Source organism: Canis lupus, chromosome 20 (assembly GCF_003254725.2).
Source record: "Canis lupus dingo isolate Sandy chromosome 20, ASM325472v2, whole genome shotgun sequence".
NCBI lineage: Eukaryota > Metazoa > Chordata > Mammalia > Carnivora > Canidae > Canis > Canis lupus.
Window position 1 is genome coordinate 50,941,346 of NC_064262.1, and position 20,725 is coordinate 50,962,070.

The 20,725-nt window shown below is 49.5% G+C and overlaps 1 protein-coding gene and 1 long non-coding RNA gene across 3 annotated transcripts; one reads left to right on the plus strand and one right to left on the minus strand.

Annotated features, from left to right (window-relative positions):
• Nucleotides 1-2,519: 2,519 nt before the first annotated feature.
• On the plus strand, nucleotides 2,520-12,775 carry KEAP1 (kelch like ECH associated protein 1). 2 transcript variants are annotated; one of them, XM_049097687.1, is made up of 6 exons: nucleotides 2,520-2,798; nucleotides 4,769-5,454; nucleotides 7,020-7,705; nucleotides 8,991-9,196; nucleotides 9,475-9,651; nucleotides 9,806-12,775. In XM_049097687.1, exons 2-6 carry the CDS (start codon nucleotides 4,816-4,818, stop codon nucleotides 9,970-9,972), a joined length of 1,875 nt encoding a protein of 624 aa, XP_048953644.1. In that variant the 5' UTR covers nucleotides 2,520-2,798; nucleotides 4,769-4,815; the 3' UTR covers nucleotides 9,973-12,775. The 2 variants fall into 2 exon arrangements, with proteins under 2 accessions (XP_048953644.1, XP_035558284.2); XM_035702391.2 differs by lacking the exon at nucleotides 2,520-2,798 and adding an exon at nucleotides 3,031-3,188.
• LOC125753102 (uncharacterized) lies at nucleotides 10,035-19,299 on the minus strand. Its single transcript, XR_007404120.1, has 2 exons — nucleotides 17,156-19,299; nucleotides 10,035-14,279 (listed from the first exon to the last, which is right to left on the minus strand). It is a non-coding gene; the product is annotated as an uncharacterized LOC125753102 (long non-coding RNA).
• Nucleotides 19,300-20,725: the final 1,426 nt, after the last annotated feature.

Genomic DNA, 20,725 nt, shown 5'->3' on the forward strand with positions numbered 1-20,725 from the left:
GTACTTGTTTTTTTTTTAATTTTTGGATTCTTTTAAGATTTATTTATTCATGAGAGAAGCACAGAGAGGTAGAGACATAGGCAGAGGGAGAAGCAGGCCCCCTGCGGGGAGCCGGATGTGGGACTCGATCCCAGGACTGGGGATCAGGACCCGAGCCAAAGGCAGATGCTCAACCACTGAGCCACCCAGGTACCCAAATTTTTGAATTCTTATGAAGTCATTTCATCAGAAAACTGAAAGCATCGTATCCTTGATTATGTCTCTTCAAAGATACAGTCTTTCTAAAAAAAAATTTTAGGGGCAACTGGGTGGCTCAGTTAGTTAAGCTTCAAACTCTTGATTTCAGCTCAGGTCATGATCTCAGGGTCATGAGATCGAGCCCTGCATTAGCCTCCTCACTGAGCATGGAGCCTGCTTAAGATTCTCTCTCTCTCCCTCTGACCCCCTCCCCTTCTTCTGCTCAGTCTCTCTAAAAAAAATTTAATTCTATTTTGGGGGATGCCTGTGTGGCTCAGCAGCTTAGTGCCTGCCTTCAGCCCAGGGCGTTACCCTGGAGTCCCTGGATTTAGTCCTGCGTTGGGCTCCCTGAATGGGGCCTGCTTCTCCCTCTGCCTGTGTCTCTGCCTCTCTCTGTGTCTTTGTGTCTCTCATGAATAAATAAATAAATAAATAAATAAATAAATAAAATCTTTTTAAAAATTCTATTTTGATTCCAGTGTAGTTAAGATAGAATGTCATATTAGTTTCAGGTGTCCAATATAGTGATTAAATAATTTTGTACATTATTCAGTGTTCATTGTGATAAATGTACTCTTAATCTCCTTCACCTATTCTACCCATCCCCCATCCACCTCCTCTTTGGTAACCACTACTTTGTTCTCTATAGTTAAGAGTCTATTTTGGGTTATCTCTCGCTATCTCTCCTCCTCCTCCTCTCTCTCTCTCTCTCTCTCTCTTTTAGAGGAGGGAGAGTAGAGGGAGAGAATCTTAAGCAGGATCTTCATCGGGACACCTGGGTGGGCCTCAGCGGTTGAGCATCTGCCTTTGGCCCAGGGTGTGATCCCGGAATCCTGGGACCGAGTCCCGCATCGGGCTCCCTGCATGAAGCCTGCTTCTCCCTCTGCCTGCATCTCTGCCTCTCTCTCTGTGAGTCTCTCATGAATAAATAAGTAAATAATCTTTTTAAAAAAGCACCATCTTCATCCAGCATGGAGCCCATTGTGGGGCTCATCTCACAATTCTAAGATCATGACCTGAACCGAAATCAAAGTCAAAGCTTAACCAACTGAACCACCTAGGTGGGCACCCCATCCTTTGTTTCTTAAATTCCACATATGAGTGAAATCATATGGTATTCATCTTTCTCTGACTGGCTTATTTTGCTTAGCATTATACTCTCTAGCTCCATTCATGTTTTTGCAAATGGCAAGATTTCATTCTTTTTTATGAATAATATAAATATATACATCTTCTTTATTTGTTCATCTATGGATAGACACTTAGGCTGCTTCCATAGTTTGGCTTAGATGGGCTCTTGTTAAAATAAATACATTTAAAAATTAACTTTATATCATAATCAGCATGAATGGCAAATCAGTATCCCTTGCAGTGAAAAATAACAATTAGGGCAGCCCTGGTGGCTCAGCGGTTTAGCGCCGCCTTCAGCCCAGGGTGTGATCCTGGAGACCCAGGATCCAGTCCCACATCAGGCTTCCTGCATGGAGCCTGCTTCTCCCTCCTCCTGTGTCTCTGCCTCTCTCTCTCTCTCTCTCTCTCTGTCTCTCATGAATAAATAATAAATAAAATCTTAAAAGAAAAATAACAATTGTTCATATCCACTGGGCACTAGCATTCCCATTTCACCCTTATGATCACCTTGCAGGTAGGTTTTACAGGGAGGAAATTGAAGCGTGAACAGGTTGAGGTAGGGACCTATCCCTTCGGAGCTGGACAGTGGCGGAGCCGGGCTTCAAACCCCTGCAGGCGAACTTCACACACCTCTAGACCGGAAGTAACTAAAAAATAAAGATAAGGAGGGGCGCCTGGGTGGCTCAGTTGGTTAAGCCTCTGCCTTCAGCCGGTCAGAATCCTGGAGTCCTGGGATCCAGCCCCGCATAGGGCTGCCCGCTCAGCGGGAAGCCTGCTTCTCTGTCTCCTTCTGCCCCTTCCCACTCGTGCGGGAGCTTGCTCTCTCACTGTCTCTCAAATAAATAAAATCTAAAAAATAAAAATAAAAACAAAGAAAAGCCAGCTAGGTAAATAAATCTAGCCGGATCCTTCACCACTGGACCCAGAGCTGCGTGGGGTTAAAGGGAAAAGAGAGGGTCGGGGAGAGCAGCCACACGCTGAGATGCTGAGATCCGGGGGATGGAAGGGGCCAGCGCAAGTGGGGACGGACCCCCTCCCCCCCCGCCGCCGCCCTGCTCCCTCGCCGTCGCCCGCTCCGCGCCCAGGGGCGCCGGGCACCTGCGGGAAGGGCGGGGAATCGCGGCTCCCTCCCCGCCGCGCCTCTCCGCCCTCTCCCCGCCTCCTTCCCCGCCGACCCGAAGTCGCCCCCCCACCCGACGTCCAAGACCCCGCAGGCTTTGACGCCCCAGAGCCAAGGTCCCCCCAACGGCGGCCGCGGGCGCCCCACAGCGAAAGTTAGGTGGGAGCCGCCCCCGGCCGGGCCGCGGAGGGTTGCTCTGGGGGTTTCCGGGAAGCTCTGCGCACGGGGGCACCCCTGTGCCCGGAGCCACTGCGGTGCCCCGGGCATCCCCGCCCCGCGGCCGGAGCTACGAGGCTGCGCGGGGGCCGAGGTGAGCGCGCGGCCGGGGGGGCTGCCCATCCACCTCCAGTGCAGGCAGGGAGGCGCCGGGCCTCGAACCCGGGCTGAGGTTCCCGGCGGCTCCGACCACGCGGCCGGGCGCGCCGCAGTGACGGGCCCGAGTGGTCGCCCCGCCGGGGCTGCGCAGCTCCGAGACCCGCGGCGGCGGGGGGGGCGGGGCGGGGCGGGGGGCGCGGCGCATCCGTCAGCCCCGCCGCCGCCGGAGGCCCGGGCCGCGGGGACTCTTATTCTGACACGGCCGGCGCCCGGCTCTGCTTAGTCATGGTGACCTGCGCGCGCTCCGCGCCTCCCCCCGGCGCGCAGCGATGGAGGCGCCCGGGCCTGGGCGACGGAGGCGGAGCTCGAGCGCGGCCATGGCGGGGTGAGTGAGGCGGCCTGCGCCCGGGCTGTGGGTACGGCGGGCCGGGACGGCCCCGGGGGTCGGGGGACGGGGCGCCGCGGGCCCGGGCGCCTTGGGGTTCCCGCGGCCCCGCGGGGGGCCAGGAGGGCGAGGCCCGAGTCCTGGCCTTTTGTTGGACGGCGCGACTCGAGGGCTGGCCCGGGGGCTACGCAAGCCGGCGAGAGGCCCAGGCAGCGCCCCGCGACCGAGGGCCCCGGAGCCCGGCGCGCCGGGGAGCTGGGAGCGCGCCTCGGGGCTGCCAGCGGAAAGGCCGCGGCAGGGTCACTTCCTCCCTTCTCCGGGCCTCGCTGGCGGCTCGGGCAGGGCATGCGCAGTCCCCCCACCGCTCGGTGGGGAAGAGCCCGGTGTCCAAGGGGCACCGTCGGCCGCCTGGCCGGAGACCAAGAGGCTGGGCACGGGCCTCGGGCGGGGAGAGGCGGCGAGCGGCCCTGGGCCCGGTGGAGGAGGGTGCTCCGGCAGGCAGTGAGGCGGGCAGCCGGCCAGCCAGCCACCGCGTCCTGACCCCTGAGCAGTGCCAGGCCCCAGGCAGGACGTTGGGGAGGCACATGCTAGGGTGGGCGCGACCCTGACCGACCCGGGGCTCCCTGCCTCCCGAAGCGCGGGGCTGAGAGGCGGAGGCGCCCGCCCGCCCTCAACAAGCCAGCGGCCGAGCTCATCGCCGTTTCCGACAAGTGCGGTGGTAGAAGTAAGACAGGGAGGAGAGGACTGCGCTGGGTCCGGGAAAGATAAAGGGAGAACCCGGGGAGCCTCTTGCAGATGCCCCTCTTCTCCCGACAGGACCTTTCAAAACAGCTCGTGCCCTGGCCCTCCAGCCTCCTCAGGGTTCACGGAAACCTTCCCTTTAGCAGGATTTCTTGTTACACTCCTCCCTGATGCTCCAGCTGGTCTCTCTCGCTCTGCCTCCGAGCCTTTGCACTTGCTATTCCCTCTGCCTGGAAAACCCCTTCCGTGTGTGCATCCTTCTTGTCTCCGCTCTAACAGAGCCCCCGACTACCCGATTTAAAGTAACTGCCCCAGGCCACACTGTCGCAGTGCTGTGGTCCTTTTCTTCATAACCCCCCGTTCCTACTCAGGTCTTGTTTGTTTTACTTATGGCCCATCCCTCGCCAAGTGTCCTCCAGGGGGGCACAGTTTATGTCTGCCTGTCTCCACTGGGATGTTTCCGGTTCCTGGTACACAGTAGATAATCAGTAAATGTTGGTGAGGCCAATGAAAGAATGAGCTAGATGTGCTCTGTCTAGGAAGGGAAGAGGTGGACAGAGGCGGACTGTGTAGGGCTTTAGTAGGACACTGAAGAGTTTGGTTTCACTCATTGTGCTGTAGGGAATTGTGGGAGGATTCGGCACAAGGGAAAGACATCATCTCACCTGTGTTTTAAATTGGACTCTTGGGCTGGTGAAGCCATGTGGCGCTGAGTGAGCACAGACGGACATTGCTTCACCTGGGCTTGGGAAGGAAAACTGGTCTAGGAGTCGTTTTATCGTAAAAGAGGAGGCCTGCCCCCAGGCCCTGCCCCCAGCCCTGTGCTCTCCCTCCTCCAGGCCTCTGAGTGCCAGTGGTGGTGTTGTCCCTTGTCACCTGGAACCCCATGCAGCCGGAACCTGGGCCTAGCGGGGCTGGGGCCCGCACTCGATTCCTTCCCCTGAGGTCACAGCGCCCCGAGGGGGCAGGGGACACGGTGATGTACGCCTCCACCGAGTGCAAAGCCGAGGTGACGCCCTCCCAGCACGGCAACCGCACCTTCAGCTACACGCTGGAGGACCACACCAAGCAGGCCTTCGGCATCATGAACGAGCTGCGGCTCAGCCAGCAGCTGTGTGACGTCACGCTGCAGGTCAAATACGAGGACGCGCCAGCTGCCCAGTTCATGGCTCACAAGGTGGTGCTGGCCTCATCCAGCCCCGTCTTCAAGGCCATGTTCACCAATGGGCTACGGGAGCAGGGCATGGAGGTGGTGTCCATTGAGGGCATCCACCCCAAGGTCATGGAGCGCCTAATTGAGTTTGCCTACACGGCCTCCATCTCCATGGGTGAGAAGTGCGTGCTCCACGTGATGAATGGCGCCGTCATGTACCAGATCGACAGCGTCGTCCGTGCCTGCAGTGACTTCCTCGTGCAGCAGCTGGACCCCAGCAATGCCATTGGCATTGCCAACTTCGCTGAACAGATCGGCTGCGCTGAGCTGCACCAGCGTGCCCGCGAGTACATCTATATGCACTTCGGAGAGGTGAGTGACGGGAAGAGACAGGGAGCCAGGGCTTGACGGTGGTATCAGAAGGACCAGGGATAGATGGATGGACATCCCTGTCATCCCTGTCTTCCCTTGAGATGAGAAGGGTCAGATCGGGGAGCTGGAGAGAAATGGGCTTCTGAAGTCCTAGTCTGCACATCTGGGGTGACTGTGGGAAACAGCTGAGGAAAGTGAGAACTTCATGGGTCTATGTCTGGGATCCCCGACTTCTCTGGGGTCAGGGGTGGGGACAGGGTGCAGCTCAACCTTAGGGTACGCTATTGGGGGCCTAATATTTCAGACAGTCTGCAAATATTTATTGAACACCCATGACATGCTTCCTATCTCAAATGTGACCCTTAGACATGTTTCCTGTGGTCCATGCTGTGTTGTCCTTACCCTGTACTTGGTTTCATTTTCGGTTTTAAGTGGAGGAAGTTGTGAGCAGAAAATAACAGATGCCTTGTAAATCACAATGATGAGCCCAAATTCTTGGGTAGCAGCTACTAGAGGTTGTGCCCCTGGGATGATGATAATAATAAGTGTTTGTTGAACATTTGCTGTGGGCCACCCCCTGTTCTAAGTGATTTCCATTCTTTAAATCATTGGATTTTCCCCCACTATCCTTTGAGGAAGTACCACCCTTAGGCCTGGCCCAACAGGGCTGTACCCCAGGCCCCACGCTTTAGGGAGTTCTGTGCTTTAGTGTGCCTTCCTGGAAATTCTAAAAGTCCTCTTCCAGTGGCTGGGATCAGCTAGGGTAGATACTGCCCTGGTTTCCATCTCTTTTCTTAAGGGGTGGATGTTCTCCTTCCCTCTCCCCCACATTGGGGTCGACCAGATGCCCTGAGGAGCGCTGGCGTTTGTCCTAAGGCCCATGGCTTCCTGGAAGGTGAGGGTGGTCTGTGAGCAGGGCTTTCCCACAGGCCTGCAGTGTTTCTTTAAAGGGACCGTGTGGGCTTGAGGTACCAGGACATTTGTGACCTACCAATATTGGTAATTGAGTTATTTATATAGACTAGTGCCTGACAAGAAATATTTGCCCAGGACCCTGTACACCCGAGGAGTAGCCCCGGCTCTGAGGTAGCTACTAATACAATTGCTCTTACAGAGGAGGAAAAACAAGGCATGGAGTGTTAGAGATATTTGCCCAAGATCACCTAGTTAGAAAGTAGTGGGCCAAGTTGCAGCTCAGCCTTCTTTCTTTAGAGCCTACACTTTTTCTAGAATATTCTGTCCCCATTACTTTTTCCTTTTTGGTCCATCTACCCTTTTGAAAAAGTAATTTTGTTGAAAATAGAGGTAACAATCTTGTAGTTCAAGCACACAATGATACAAAAAGGTACATAGTAGTGCCTTCACCCATCTACCTGAGTACTTAGGTACCATATGCCTGTAGCATTAACTCATTTAATCTTCTTCACAACCTATGAAGTTCACACTATTCGAATCCTCGTTTTACAAAATAGGAAACTGAGATTGTCAGAGGCAGGTTGAGTGACTTGGCCGTGATCATACCGCCGTTGAGGGGAGTCAGCCTGTCACAGTAATGCCCTCTGCAGGTGGCCAAGCAAGAGGAGTTCTTCAACTTGTCCCATTGCCAGCTGGTGACTCTCATCAGCCGAGACGATCTGAATGTGCGCTGCGAGTCCGAGGTCTTCCACGCCTGTATCAACTGGGTCAAGTATGATTGTGAGCAGCGGCGCTTCTATGTCCAGGCATTGCTCCGGGCTGTGCGATGTCACTCGCTCACACCCCACTTCCTGCAGATGCAGCTGCAGAAGTGTGAGATCTTGCAGTCGGACTCCCGCTGCAAGGACTACCTGGTCAAGATCTTCCAGGAGCTGACCTTGCATAAGCCCACGCAGGTGATGCCCTGTCGGGCGCCCAAAGTGGGCCGGCTCATCTACACCGCTGGTGGCTACTTCCGCCAGTCACTCAGCTACCTAGAGGCCTACAACCCCAGTGATGGCACTTGGCTCCGATTGGCAGACCTGCAGGTGCCTCGTAGTGGCCTGGCGGGCTGCGTAGTGGGTGGGCTGCTGTATGCTGTGGGCGGCCGGAACAACTCGCCAGACGGCAACACCGACTCCAGCGCCCTGGACTGCTATAACCCCATGACCAACCAGTGGTCGCCCTGTGCCTCCATGAGTGTACCACGCAATCGGATTGGGGTTGGGGTCATTGATGGGCACATCTATGCTGTCGGTGGCTCCCACGGCTGCATCCACCACAACAGTGTGGAGAGGTGAGTGGCAGGGCCTGGAGGGATGGGCTCGGAGGTTCCCATTGCTGACAGGCCCCAAGCCATTGGAATTTGGGGATTCCCCCTGTTGTTGAGTGCTTGTCTCTGTCCTGGCTTTAGGGAGGGGAAGCCTCAGGTGAAGCTGAATTCATGGGGGATTTATGGTCAGTGACCTTGGATGATGTGTCTGGGCCTGGGAATTGCTTACAGGGCTGTCCCAAACCCATACAACTTCTGCAGATTTGGAAAGAGTTCTATCAGTTGGAAGTTGTTATAAAATGCTAATTTTATTAAGACATGACACCTCACTGCCATCTGCCCCAAAATTGCTGTAATAAACTGATGTATGAGGTCTTCTGTGTGGAAGGTGCCCCCTTGGATGTGGGACTCTTGTGCAGTGTACAACATGCAGAACTGCATGATGACCCTGTGTTTAGAGCCTAAGCAATTTTGGCTTTTGACTTTTGCCAGACAGTCCTCTCTGCCTTCTCCTCTTTCAGAAGCTTGATCCAGGATACAGTTCTCAGCTGGAGAACTTGTTAAACTCCCTAGCCCACTGCTGGAGATCTGGTACTGGTGGGTTTGGAGCGAGGCTGGGGAATGGGAATTATAACCAAACAGCACACTTGTACGAAAACCATCCTGGGTGGCAGCCTAGTTGTTAGAATTAAGATTCTTGTGTCTTTTTTTTTTTTTTTTTTTTTTAAGAATTATTTATTTATTTATTCATGAGAGACACACAGAGAGAGAGAGGCAGAGACACAGGCAGAGGGAGAGGGAGAAGCAGGCTCCAGGCAGGGAGCCTGACGTGGACTCGATCCCGGGTCTCCAGGATCACACCCCGGGCTTCAGGCGGTGCTACACCGCTGCGCCACCGGGCTGCCCAGATTCTTGTGTCCTAGAAGGCTGGGTCAAACCTCCAGCTCCTTGGTGACCCTGGTCTTGCCATTTCATCCCTCCGTGCTTCTATCTTGTTATCTAAAGATGATGGGGGAAGTGGGAGATGATAGTAAGGACTACCTGCCCAATGGTCAAAGTGGGTTTTGCTGAGCTAACATACAACACAGCACAGGGCCTGGCAGTGCTATATGGTGGAGCCACCACCAGCGTCCAACAGGTGCGTGTGTAACCTTGAGCAGATGATGGCTGTGAACCTGTTTCCTCAGAGAAAAGCTCTGAGGAGTAAAGAGTTCAGGTGCATAAAGAATTAGCAGCATATTGGGTCATAGTAAGTGTTCCACACAGGTCAGCTGTGATTGCCATTGTTACCGTTACTATGCCCTTGCAGGTATGAGCCAGAACGGGATGAGTGGCACTTGGTGGCTCCCATGCTGACTCGAAGGATCGGGGTGGGAGTGGCTGTCCTCAACCGTTTGCTCTATGCCGTCGGGGGCTTTGATGGAACAAACCGCCTCAGCTCAGCAGAGTGTTACTACCCCGAGAGAAATGAGTGGCGAATGATCACACCCATGAACACCATCCGAAGTGGGGCAGGTGGGTATGGGGGCTGCCAGGAGGGGAGTGAGGAGGAACACTGTCCCACCCCTGGGAGTGAAACTTAGCAAAGCCTGGGGGAGGCTTCCTGTTTTGGTCTTAAACCCTGAGGCACACACGGGAGAGCTAGATTCCGAAAGTCCAAGCTCTTCTCTTCTGGCTTTGTTTCTAAAGGGTCCCCCAGGAGAGGGAGAAGGGGAGGGTGCCCCCAAGAAGGTGGTGGCTGGGGCTCTCAACACCAGGCCCTGGAATCACTCTGTTTGCATGGTACGGTTTAGGAGTCTGTGTCCTGCACAACTGTATCTATGCTGCGGGGGGCTATGATGGTCAGGACCAGCTGAACAGCGTGGAGCGCTATGATGTAGAGACGGAAACGTGGACTTTTGTAGCTCCCATGAAGCATCGGCGAAGTGCCCTAGGGATTACTGTGCACCAGGGAAGAATCTACGTTCTGGGTGAGGCCCTGGGAGTGGGGATCTGGGTGGAGAGCACTGTTTAACCCCATCTTTGGGGGATTGGGCTCAAATTCCAGTAGGAAGGCTTCTTGGGGTTCCTTCTCCCTCTTTCTTTCTCCTGCCCTCAAAGGGGGTGACTCTGCTCTCCCTGCAGGAGGCTACGATGGCCACACATTCCTGGACAGTGTGGAGTGTTATGACCCAGACACAGACACCTGGAGTGAGGTGACCCACATGACATCCGGCCGGAGCGGGGTGGGTGTCGCTGTCACCATGGAACCCTGCCGGAAGCAGATCGACCAGCAGAACTGTACCTGTTGAGCCACTTTTGTTTCTTGGGCAAAAAAATGGTCTGATTGAGAGTATTGTTGTTTTTGTACAAAAACAGGGACAAAAGAAAAGGCGACAGAGCAAATGCTTACCCTCCAAGACGGGAGGCTGAGATGCCTCGGTGTTAAAATGACAACTAGAAGGAAAAGAAGGCCAGAGTGGGAACCCATGAGCCTGTCAGAGTAGTCCCTTCCTGGGAGGGGGGTGTATGAAGGAGAGAGCCCCTGCACCCGCCATCCTGACAATAGGCCTGGGTCCCCTCCCAGCAGCCGCCACCTCCCTTTGGGGCAAAAGCAGATGCCGAGGTCAGGCCGGTTTTTGTTCCTTGTGTCTTTGTGATTGGTTCCTGGAGGCCTGGGAAGGAGCCAGCTGAGGCCTCGAGGGTGAGGCTCCCATGGAGGTGTGGACCCCAGGGATGGGCCTGTACATAGAAACCACTGGATATCTCTGCCCTGGACAGTCTTTTTGTCGATAAGTAACCATATAACTTTCCAATGAAAATAAAGAACAAACTAACTAGTGTCTTCCACCCGGGCTCTCAGCTGGAGGTCTCGAACCTGGAGACAGAAAGGACTCTTCTGAAACGTACTCAAGTCTTTGATTTCGAGTTTGAATTTGAAACCAGTTCGTTTTCTCTGCCCATCGCATCTTAACATGTAGGGCATCTTTCTCCCCATAGGCAAACCACACAGGGCTCACTTTGTCACTTGTGGCTGCTTTGAAGACAATGACCTAACTCCTTGACGCCTCTCTTAGGGCTCCCCGGAGTTCTATTTTAAGGCAAACCATCCCCAACATGCCTTCCAAATCGGTGAAAATCTATCCAGTCATTTTTCTGCGCTTCAATAACACAAACTGAGCCTTTTATCTAGGGGCCTGGGTATTAAAGGATAAAGGGGTCCTTGGGGATTTTCTCAGGCAAAGGGCTCAGTATAACCTGCCCTCTTCTGAACAATTCATGTGAAGGCAGTATATGGCCTGGATCTCTTTTTAGGCCAATTAACTCTTACTTGTATTGGGAGAGTAGAGCAAAGAGGAATGAAGATGGTCTCAACTATCCGGCCTGTCATAGGTTCTCCCAAGTAGCTTAGAGAGGAAATATTTGACTCCTTCCCTTCCAGGGAAAACCTTACCTCCCATCCCCACAGCTTCATTCACTCAGTTCACCTGAAGCTTGTCATAATTGTCCTGTTTCCTTGGTCCTCTTCTCAAGGTTTTTACTGGAACAAGAAAATAAATCTGCCTTGGCTGCATGAAATGGACAGGGGGAAGACTAGGAGTTGGAAGCACAATATCTGGATAGCCATTTTAGCACTTGCAGTGTCTTTGCACATTATTTGATCCTCAAGAGTGCTGGGAGCTAGGAAGGGCAAGCCTGCATTCTGTAAAGATGGAGGTTCAGAGAAATGACTTGCCCACGGTCACGTGGCCACCAAGTGGTAGGTTTCAGGTTCAACTGCAGCGGACACCAAAGAAGCCACAACACGCTCTGCCACTATGTTTGTGAGAAGGGGATACAAGGAGGTCTCATGGGGTCAGTGTGTATATCAGTGAACATTCCGGAAACAGGGATCTTATCTAGAGTCGAGGAATTTGCAGGTAATTCGGTTGCCAGAAGCCACACATTCTAGCCCAGAGTGATGTTTCCTTCTACAAGGGTTAGAACCCTGGTCTTGAGGTCAGTTTTCAGCCAATTCAGTAAAGCAGTTTGGGTATCGGCCCTGTGAAGTTTCTTATCTGCAAAAATGGTACTTGGGCACTGACTGGGCATTAGGCCCCATGTAAGCTGCTGGACCAAGCAAGGTGAGTATTTACATTCACTTTCTAATTCTGCAAAGACAACTTTAAAAAAGACCTCACTGTGCTAGTGAACGGACCCCAAATGAGCCCTTGTGGAAATTACAGCCTCACGGAGTAGAATGACCAGCCTGTCCTGGTTTGCCCAGGAAATTCCCAATTTGAACAATGAAAAGTCTGGCACCCCAGAACCCCTCAGACCTGGAGTAAACCAGGCCAACTCTACAGGTAAGCCTGATGGTGAAACAATATTAAAAGTGTGCTGAGTGACAGGCTGCTGAGGGTCATGGTTAAATACCCCCTTGAAAGTCCGTGGCTCTGGAAGCTATGTGGACGTGGCTTGGTTGCAGATTGGGGTGCGTTGGGAAAGGAGAAGCAGCTGTTGCATCAGCCAGGTGAGAGAGGATGGCCCTTTGGATTAGGCTGTGGGAATGGAGAGAGGTCAAATTTACAGGTGAAGAGACTGATGAGACAAAAGGGCAGAGAATTAGGAATGTTCCTGGGTGGCTTCAACCTTAAAACAGCCTGGGGCCGGGGGGGAAGAGGGGGGAACACCCTGGGGGTAGAGAAGCTTTGAGGAGGCTGCAGGTATAGAAGGAAAGTGACAATGTTTGGGGGTGTGTCTGGTTTGAGGCCTCGAGATACAATTGTTCTAGGAGTGTGCACAGTCATTTTTCTAGCCTTCAGGCTTTAATGCTTCCACAAGTAGTTCTGGAATGACTATTTTACCAGACCCGAAGGGAAGTGTTCAGACACAGTGAGGAACAGGCATGAAACAGTAGAGCTAGAGTGAAGGATCACAAGATGCATATGTAATTAAGTTCAAAGGTAAGTCCTCTGAAGGCCAGGAGGTTGACCAAGGTCAGAGGCCCTGAGAAAGCATTGTTGAGGAGGTGGTCTTCTCACAGAAACCAAAAGGAACTGATAGAGTAAACTAGGTGAGGAAAGGAGGGGCAAGTTTCTGGACAGAAGCATCACATTCAAAGGTCCAGTGGTACTGGGGAACAATCTAGATGAAGCTGAGAGGGAGGAGGAACATGGGGTCAGAAGAAGCCCTGTGGACCATGCTCATTTCTCTCTGTTAAGTACCTAAGTATTAGCTTAAAAAGAAAAACAAGAACATTATAGATAAAGCTGAAATCTTACTATCTCTTCATTCCAGCCCCCTCTCAATTTAAATCAGACTGCAATAATGTTCTATGTATTTCCTTACAAAAATGGCGTAATTTTGCCCATATTATTCTCCAACTTGCTCCCCCCCCCCGACTTCTAGATCTTTCTATTTGTGACATCACATTCCTTTTGCCAATTACCCATGTTCTGTTTTATCTCTTCCAGTACTGACAGACATTTAGGTCTTCTCATTTCTCAGAATTACAGATAAGGGTGAAATGCCTACTTTAACCATGTCTCCTCGGGCACAAATGTGTATAGTTCTCCAGGGGAATACTAAGACGTGCAACTTACTAGATCTTAGGTAAGCACAGCTTTCCTTAGATGCTTCCAGATCGCCCTCCAAAGTGGTTGTTAACAAACCATGTTCTTACTGCTTTTAGAAGTTCTTTATAAATTTAACACAGTCAAATTTATCACTCTTCCTTCATGTTTCTTCTCTTTTATGTCATATTTAAGAAGGACTTTTGGCTCTTGCCATTTTCCTCAGCTTCCTACCCATTTGTGAAGTTATCTCCTGGCCGTACGCTGTTTCTGCTGAGGTTAACCAGACTTGAGTTTTGATGGTTCTGTTGAAACCAAGAATCCTGACTAATAGACTAATCCTGACTAATCCTGACATCAATAAATTTTTGTAATATCTTTTTTCTTCAGATATTATTAAGTTTTGTTTTTGTACTGTTTTAAAATCCAACAGGAATTTGTTTATATGTATGGTATCAAGTAGGAATTTAATTTTTTTGTATGGATAGGTATTGCTGCTCGACCATTTATTTTTCAAACCATTTCTTGACTAATTCTTTACCTATGGTTCTGAAATGCTATCCCAATCACATACAAACTTCTCATGAATGCACAGGATCTCAATTCTGTTTGGCTTTCTGCTGTTTTACCTAAATATCCATTTTTGCAGCAATTTCATCATTTCAAGTACTACAGTTTTATAACATGTCTTAGTATCAGAATAAGTTCCTTCTCCCTTTTCTTCCAAAAAAAAAAACAAAAAAAAAAAAAACAACAAAACAAAACCTTGAACTGTTACTGTATATTTATTCTTTGCTTCATGGATGAAATTCCATGAAAAATGAAAATTTTAATTGGGTTGCATTAAAATTGTCGAGTTGGGGAGTAATAATATTTTTACAATAATAAGTCTCTCCATTCATGAACTTTATGTATCTATTTAATGAAGTCGTCTTTGCTGGCTCAGGAAAGCTTTATAACTTCTCCACATAGGCCTTGCAAAAGGTTTATTCATGGGGGTTTTATTGGTCTGGTTGCTGTTGTCAATGAGATCTTTACTTCTCAATCCTTTACAATTGGTATTTCTGAAAAAAAAAAAAAAAGTATTTCTGGTATATGGGAAAGTTGTTGATACAGATATCCCAATCTTCCACCAGCCTCTTTCTAGTTTTGTTTTGTTTTAGCAGATAGTTAAATCATCTGCAAATAGTAGTGGAATGTCATCTTTTCCAGTAGTTATACCACTCATTTATTTTTCTTGCCTTATAGCATTAGCTAAGACCCTCTGTCAAAATGTTGGTTAGTTGTGGGAATAATGGGAATAGTTGTCTTATTCCCAATAATAAGGTGAGTGCTTCTAACGTGCTACCATTAAGTCTGATATTTGCCAAAAGATTTTCTGTAAGCTATACTTTAAGATTTGCTGGAACTTTTTTCAAGTTCTTCTTCTATGACTAGTTTGCTATGTGGTGTTTGGGGTTTTTGTTGTTGTTGTTCGTTTGTTTGTTTTTAATCATAAGTGGGTGTTGAATTTTCCAGAAGTCTCTCATTCAATAGGTGGGTCCCAAGAAATTGCATTTCTTACATTCCCAGTTGATGCTGTTACTACTCATCCAGGGACCACACTGGAAGACTTACTGGTGTAGAACAAGAACAGTGGGTTAAAGACACATTCTGAGAAACATTTAAAGAGTAAATGGAAGAAAAGCCCCAACAAACAGCAGCAGCAGAAAAGCATGAGAGAAATGAAGAAAAGTATAGTGTCACAAAAGATAAGTGGAGAAAAAATCTAGCACAAAATTTTTTTTAATATTAGGGAATATCCCCCCCCCTTTTTTTTTAAAGATTTTATTTATTTATTCATAGAGAGAGAGAGAGAGAGAGAGGCAGAGGGAGAAGCAGGCATCATACAGAGAGCCCGATGTGGGACTCAATCCAGGGTCTCCAGGATCACGCCCTGGGCTGCTGGTGGCGTTAAACCGCTGCACCACCGGGGCTGCCCTAGCACAAAAAATTTAAGGAACAATGCTATGAGGCACAAAGGACTTCAGAAAGAACCCTTCAAATGCCCACTGGATCTGGTGACTGGAAAGTTAACTGAGAACCTTTTTGGTAGAATAATGAAAGTAGAGCAGCAGATTCCTTCAGTAAATGGTTATGGAGTGCCTCCTTGCAACAGGTACTGTTGCTGAGAAGACAACACTGAATCAGTGCAGGAAACTGAGGAAGGGAATATGAATATCTCTTCTGAGGCATTAGGATGAGAAGAGGCGAAAAAAACTGGATGAAAAGCTACAGCAAAAAAAAAAAAAAAAGGGATCCCTGGGTGGCACAGCGGTTTGGCGCCTGCCTTGGGCCCGGGGCTTGATCCTGGAGACCCGGGATCGAGTCCTACGTCGTGCTCCCTGCATGGAGCCTGCTTCTCCCTCTGCCTGTGTCTCTGCCTCTCTGTCTCTCTCTGTGTGACTATCATGAATAAATAAGTAAAATCTTAAAAAAAAAAAAAAAAAAGCTACAGCAGAACAAAGAGTTCAGGGTGGGTTTGGGGTTTTGTTTTTGAGATTTGAAAGACAGAGCCTGTTTATAAGCCGAGGGGAAGTTTCCATATAGAAAGATTATCAAAGATGAAGGTGAAAGAGGGTGGATTCATAGTGATGGTAAAAATAACTTCCTGCTCTCAATCAAGTGGACAGTGTCTAAGGTAACTTTTAGCTCTGTGAAGGGCACTGTAGTACTGGATGCTTAGAGCCCCTTGCTTTGTGCAATACAACATGCCTTCGATTCAATGAATATCTTCTCCCTTGGGTGTGCATTCTGGTTTTAAAAAATAAGTGTTAGTGGAACTAAATATTGCAGAAGATAGAACTTAAGGGGGGGGAATACACTAGAATCAACAGATTAGCCTTGAGACCCATATCTGGCACTTCAACTTGGTGCAAATCCTCTCTGTGCCTGGCTTTCCTCGTCTGTAAAATGGGGATAATAACCACCTAGCACCTGGCACACAGTAAGATACAATAAGTGTAGTCTCACAGAAGGGAATGAGGTAAGTACTGGAAATCTGAAATGCTAACATTCATCAGGATTATCGAGGTTGTTACCATTACCATGCTAATGGTATAACATTTAATGACCTCAGAGCACTTCACGTGTTTTACTTAAAATCCCTCAGTGGCTCTTGTAACCCGTGAAAACTCAGTGCTTCCACCAACCCATCTGCCTTATTTTGTGATGGTTTTGTAGCTCCCCATAACTCTCTGAGCTAATTCGGGAGGCGTGGTCGAAAAGGAAGGCAGCACCCTCTTGTGGGCTTCCAGGCGGAAAGAGGAAGTATTGCCAGAGACGGAGAGCTAGAAAAGGAACAAGATTGGAGGGGCCCAGGGTGCAAAATTACCTGACCTTGGCTTGTTCCTATTTTTTAAAATTAGCATTCTTCAAAACTTCTGGGTAAATTATATTTATAGTAAATGAAACAACTGCAAATGCCTCAGGAAGCTCCCCCTATTTAAAGAACTCTCCTATGAGCCCCAGCACCACATCCACACCTCAGGGCCATAACTTTGATTTTCTAAGGCCACACCTTACGCAGGGCACTCAGGAGCATCTTTCAGACTACACATTCCAGGATCTGCCCTAATTAAATCAGCTGATAATAACTTTGGTGGGAGATTTTATATGTGCTGCCGAAGCAAGCACTGGTGGGAGATTTTAAACCGAGTTGCCCAATGCTGCTTTCAGCTGCCTCTTTGCCTTCACTTTCTCTTAGCTTCAGGGTCAGGAAAGATGAATCTCATTAGCCAAGGAGGTGGTGTTTAAATCTCAGTTATGGCAGGTACATCTCTTTCATGTCTACTGCACGTCTTGTCGTTATGCATCATATCTCCCTGGTCATCTCTCAATCCAACTAAGGATTCACCAAGTGAAGAGTCAGGGCAGGGCCAACAAATACTTCGGTGCCTACCTTGTCCCAGGCACTGGGTAGAGATGACTAGGAGCAGGCAGTTTCTGTCCTCCTGCAGCTTGTAGTCAACCAGGCAGGAGACAGACTTTTTGTTCCCTGATGAACCACCACAAACCCTGAGGAAAAAGTAGCCTGCAGAACTCAGAAGCACAGTATTTGTGGGCCTCGTATTCAGAATTATTCCTCTATTCTTCCATCTTGTTCACCACTTGATGAACACAACAGGAATGTCACACGTATTTGAATATGGACGAGACAATTCTTGACCTCCGTGGCGGGGGCGCTGAAGCGCTGTGGGATTGAATGGAATTGGCCAGCTCTTCCAGGCTGCAGATTTTGCCAACTCTGTGCTCAGTCTTTCAGGATTTCAGTTCAACACCAGGAAGCCCTCTTGACCTCCGTCTAACCCTCACCATCAGATCTCTTGGGACTTCATGGGCCAGAGTAATTCCTCTTCCAGGCAACGGTCCTACACATACCCGGTGACTCAATTAAGTGCCTGCTGACCATGTCAGGAACCATGAGAAGCCCCTGATATTTTAAGGCAGCTTTAGATCTTTCCTGCGGCTTCCATTTTGGGAGAAACAGCCCCAGTTCCTTAAAGAACTTCTCAGGGGACACAGTAAGTGCCTGTGTCAGCCAGTCTCTCTCTCTCTCTCTCTCTCTCTCCCTGTGAAGGCCCACACACTGCGGGCCAGCTGAGTCTCCCCCGTCCCTCTCCAAAGCTGCGGGCAGGAAAGCACGGGGTGGGACGGCTCAAATTGCAGAGAAAAGCCGGATAATGCTCCTTGGGGCTGTGGGGACGGCAGTGACAGGAAACCCTCAGCCAAGGGGGCGTGACCCCAGGCCCTCTGTCGGCAAGGAACACTGGGGACACTTGCGGAGGGGGGAATGGCAGGAGAGGGGACCTCTCGACGAAAGGGTGACGCCTGGGTCCCTTAGGAAAGACGATGCTGGGGCCCCTCAGGGAAGGGGACTGACACCGGGTTCCCTCAGGAAGGGCTGATGAAGCTGGGAGTCCACCTAAGGAAGTATGAATGGCTCTGGCGTCCTTCTCAGGAGGAAGGGACGATGCTAAGGTTCACCTCCAGAAGGAAAGACGACGCCGGGGTCCTCCTCAGGAAGAGGGGACATCTCAGGGGTCCCTCTTGGGTAAAAGGGTTGATGGCTCCGGGAAAAGGGGTGCAAACGACGCCAGAGTTCTCTCAGGAAGGGAGGCTGACGCTGGGGTCCCCTTAACAAGTGGGAACCACGACGCACGAGGTCACTCTCAGAGAGTGACGCCAGGTCCCCTCACCCACCTGGAGGTTCGAGCACCTGCAGCCGCCCGAGCGCCTCAGCTCGCTCAGCCCTGGGGCTCCCAAGGCGAAGCGGCCGCGCCCCTCATTGGCGGCCTGCTCGGCTAATGACAGCCACGACAGCCAATCGTAGCGCAGGAGGAAATCTCCCGCGTGCCCTCGCCACGCCTTCGTCTCGGTCTGCGCGTGCGTGCATTTCCGAACCCGCTGCAGTTCCCCAGCTCGGCTCTGGGTGGCGCTTGAGGGCTGGAGCTCCGCGTCCGCTCTCCCCAGCCCGTGACCCATTTACAGTAGAATACTTCGTAAGGCTGTTGTGAGAATCCAGTGCAATAACTTACGTAAAACAAACAGCGTCTGGCACCTCGTAACCTGGGCAGTTATTATTTGCATTCTACAGCGGGGGAAACTGAGGCACGGAACAAGTAAATAACCTGCTCCCAGGAACTCAGTCATTAACTGGAGGCGTGGGAGCTAGACTCCAGGCAAGCTGAACCCAGACTCTGTGTGCTTATCTACCATGCTTTGTGCCTCCCAGATAACAAACACCGGGTATTTCTTTACCCTGATTATAAAATAACTTTACCCTTGATTATAAAATTAATACCTGCTCACTGCTAAAGTTCAGAAATCAAAGTCTACGGAACGGAAAACACAGATCTCTCCGAATCCTACCATTGGAGACATTGTTAATATTTTTATGGACAAACTGCCTTTTCTATGCACTTAATCTTTTAGTAGGATCATGTAATGCAGAACATTTTTTTTTTTAATGCAGAACATTTTGAAATCTGCTCTTCTCATTGTAAATATGTTGTCATTTCAATAAATGTAGACCTACTTCATTGTTTTTAATGGCTGCATGTTCTTCCACTGTTCAGAGAAAGTATAATTTAGTGACCTCTAATGTTGAACATTTTTTTAAGGGAGGAAATGTATTTTTTTAAGGATTTTTAAAAGAATTTATTTATTTATTTATTTATTTATTTATTTATTTGACGGAGAGAGAGAACGAGCACCAGCTGGGGGAGCAGCAGAGGGAGAGGGAGAAGACAGGCTCCCCACCAAGCAGGGAGCCTGATGCCGGGCTGGATCCCAGGACGTTGGGATCATGACCTGAGCCTAAGGCAGACACCCAACGGACTGAGCCACCTAGGTGCCCATGTTGGACATTTTTAATAGTTCTTTACTTTTCTTTTCTTTTTTAAAAAGATTTTATTTATTCATTAGAGAGAGAGAGAGAGAGAGAGAGAGGCAGAGACACAGGCAGAGGGAGAAGCAGGCTCCACACAGGCAGCTTGATGTGGGACTTGATCCCAGGAATCCAGGATCATGCCCTGGGTGGAAGGCAGGCGCTAAACCGCTGAGCCACCCAAGGATCCCCATTCTTTACTTTTCTAACCAATACTGGAATGGGCATTTTGTGCCTTTAGGTTTTTATCCAACTGTTTCTATCAGATGAATATTTTAACAATTTTTTAAAGATTTTATTTATTTGAGAGAGAGAGCTTGAGCAGGGAAGAGAGGGAGAAGTGGGCTCCCTGATCACCCAGTAAATATTTAAAAAACTGCAATGGCTAGGTCAAAATGCATGCAGTTACATTTTTGATAAGTATTGTCAGACCATTCTTGGAAAGCTTTATGTGCCAACTTCTACCAACACTAACGAGCTATGAAAGTTCTTTGCCCACCCCAGGATGGTCCATTTTTTTTTCATTATTTGCCAGTATATTGTATATGTATATATAATATATATAATTATAAATATATAATATATATAATATACTGGCAAAAAAAATATATATATATAATCTACTTACAGGCCCCTGGCTGTCTCAGTCAGTGGATCATATGACTCTTGATCTTGGTGTTTTGAGTTGGTACCTCACTTTGGACCTAGAGCTTACTTAAAACTAAATAATTTTTATTTTTATTATTTATTTATTTATTATTTTTTATTATTTTTTAAGATTTTATTTATTCATTCATGAGAGACAGGCAGACACACAGGCAGAGGGAGACACAGGGAGCCTGATGTGGGACTTGATCCCAGGAATCCAGGATCATGCCGTGGGCAGAAGGCAGGCGCTAAACCGCTGAGCCACCCAGGGATCCCCAAAACTAAATAAATTTTAAAAATAAAAACAAGTGTTTTAATTTGTACATCTTTATATTTTTATTCCGTGAAAGAGGGAGAAATATTATCTGTCTCAGGATTTTGTGCAGGTGGAATAAAGTAGCAATAATAGGAGCAGCGGGCTGGCTTGGTGGAACA

Bases quoted from the DNA above. Each gene is read 5' to 3' on its own strand.
- KEAP1 (XM_049097687.1), top strand. From the start codon at position 4,816: ATGCAGCCGGAACCTGGGCCTAGCGGGGCTGGGGCCCGCACTCGATTC. The intron at 5,455-7,019 runs GTGAGTGACGGG...TGCCCTCTGCAG, and splicing joins TCTATATGCACTTCGGAGAG to GTGGCCAAGCAAGAGGAGTT. The intron at 7,706-8,990 runs GTGAGTGGCAGG...ATGCCCTTGCAG, and splicing joins CACCACAACAGTGTGGAGAG to GTATGAGCCAGAACGGGATG.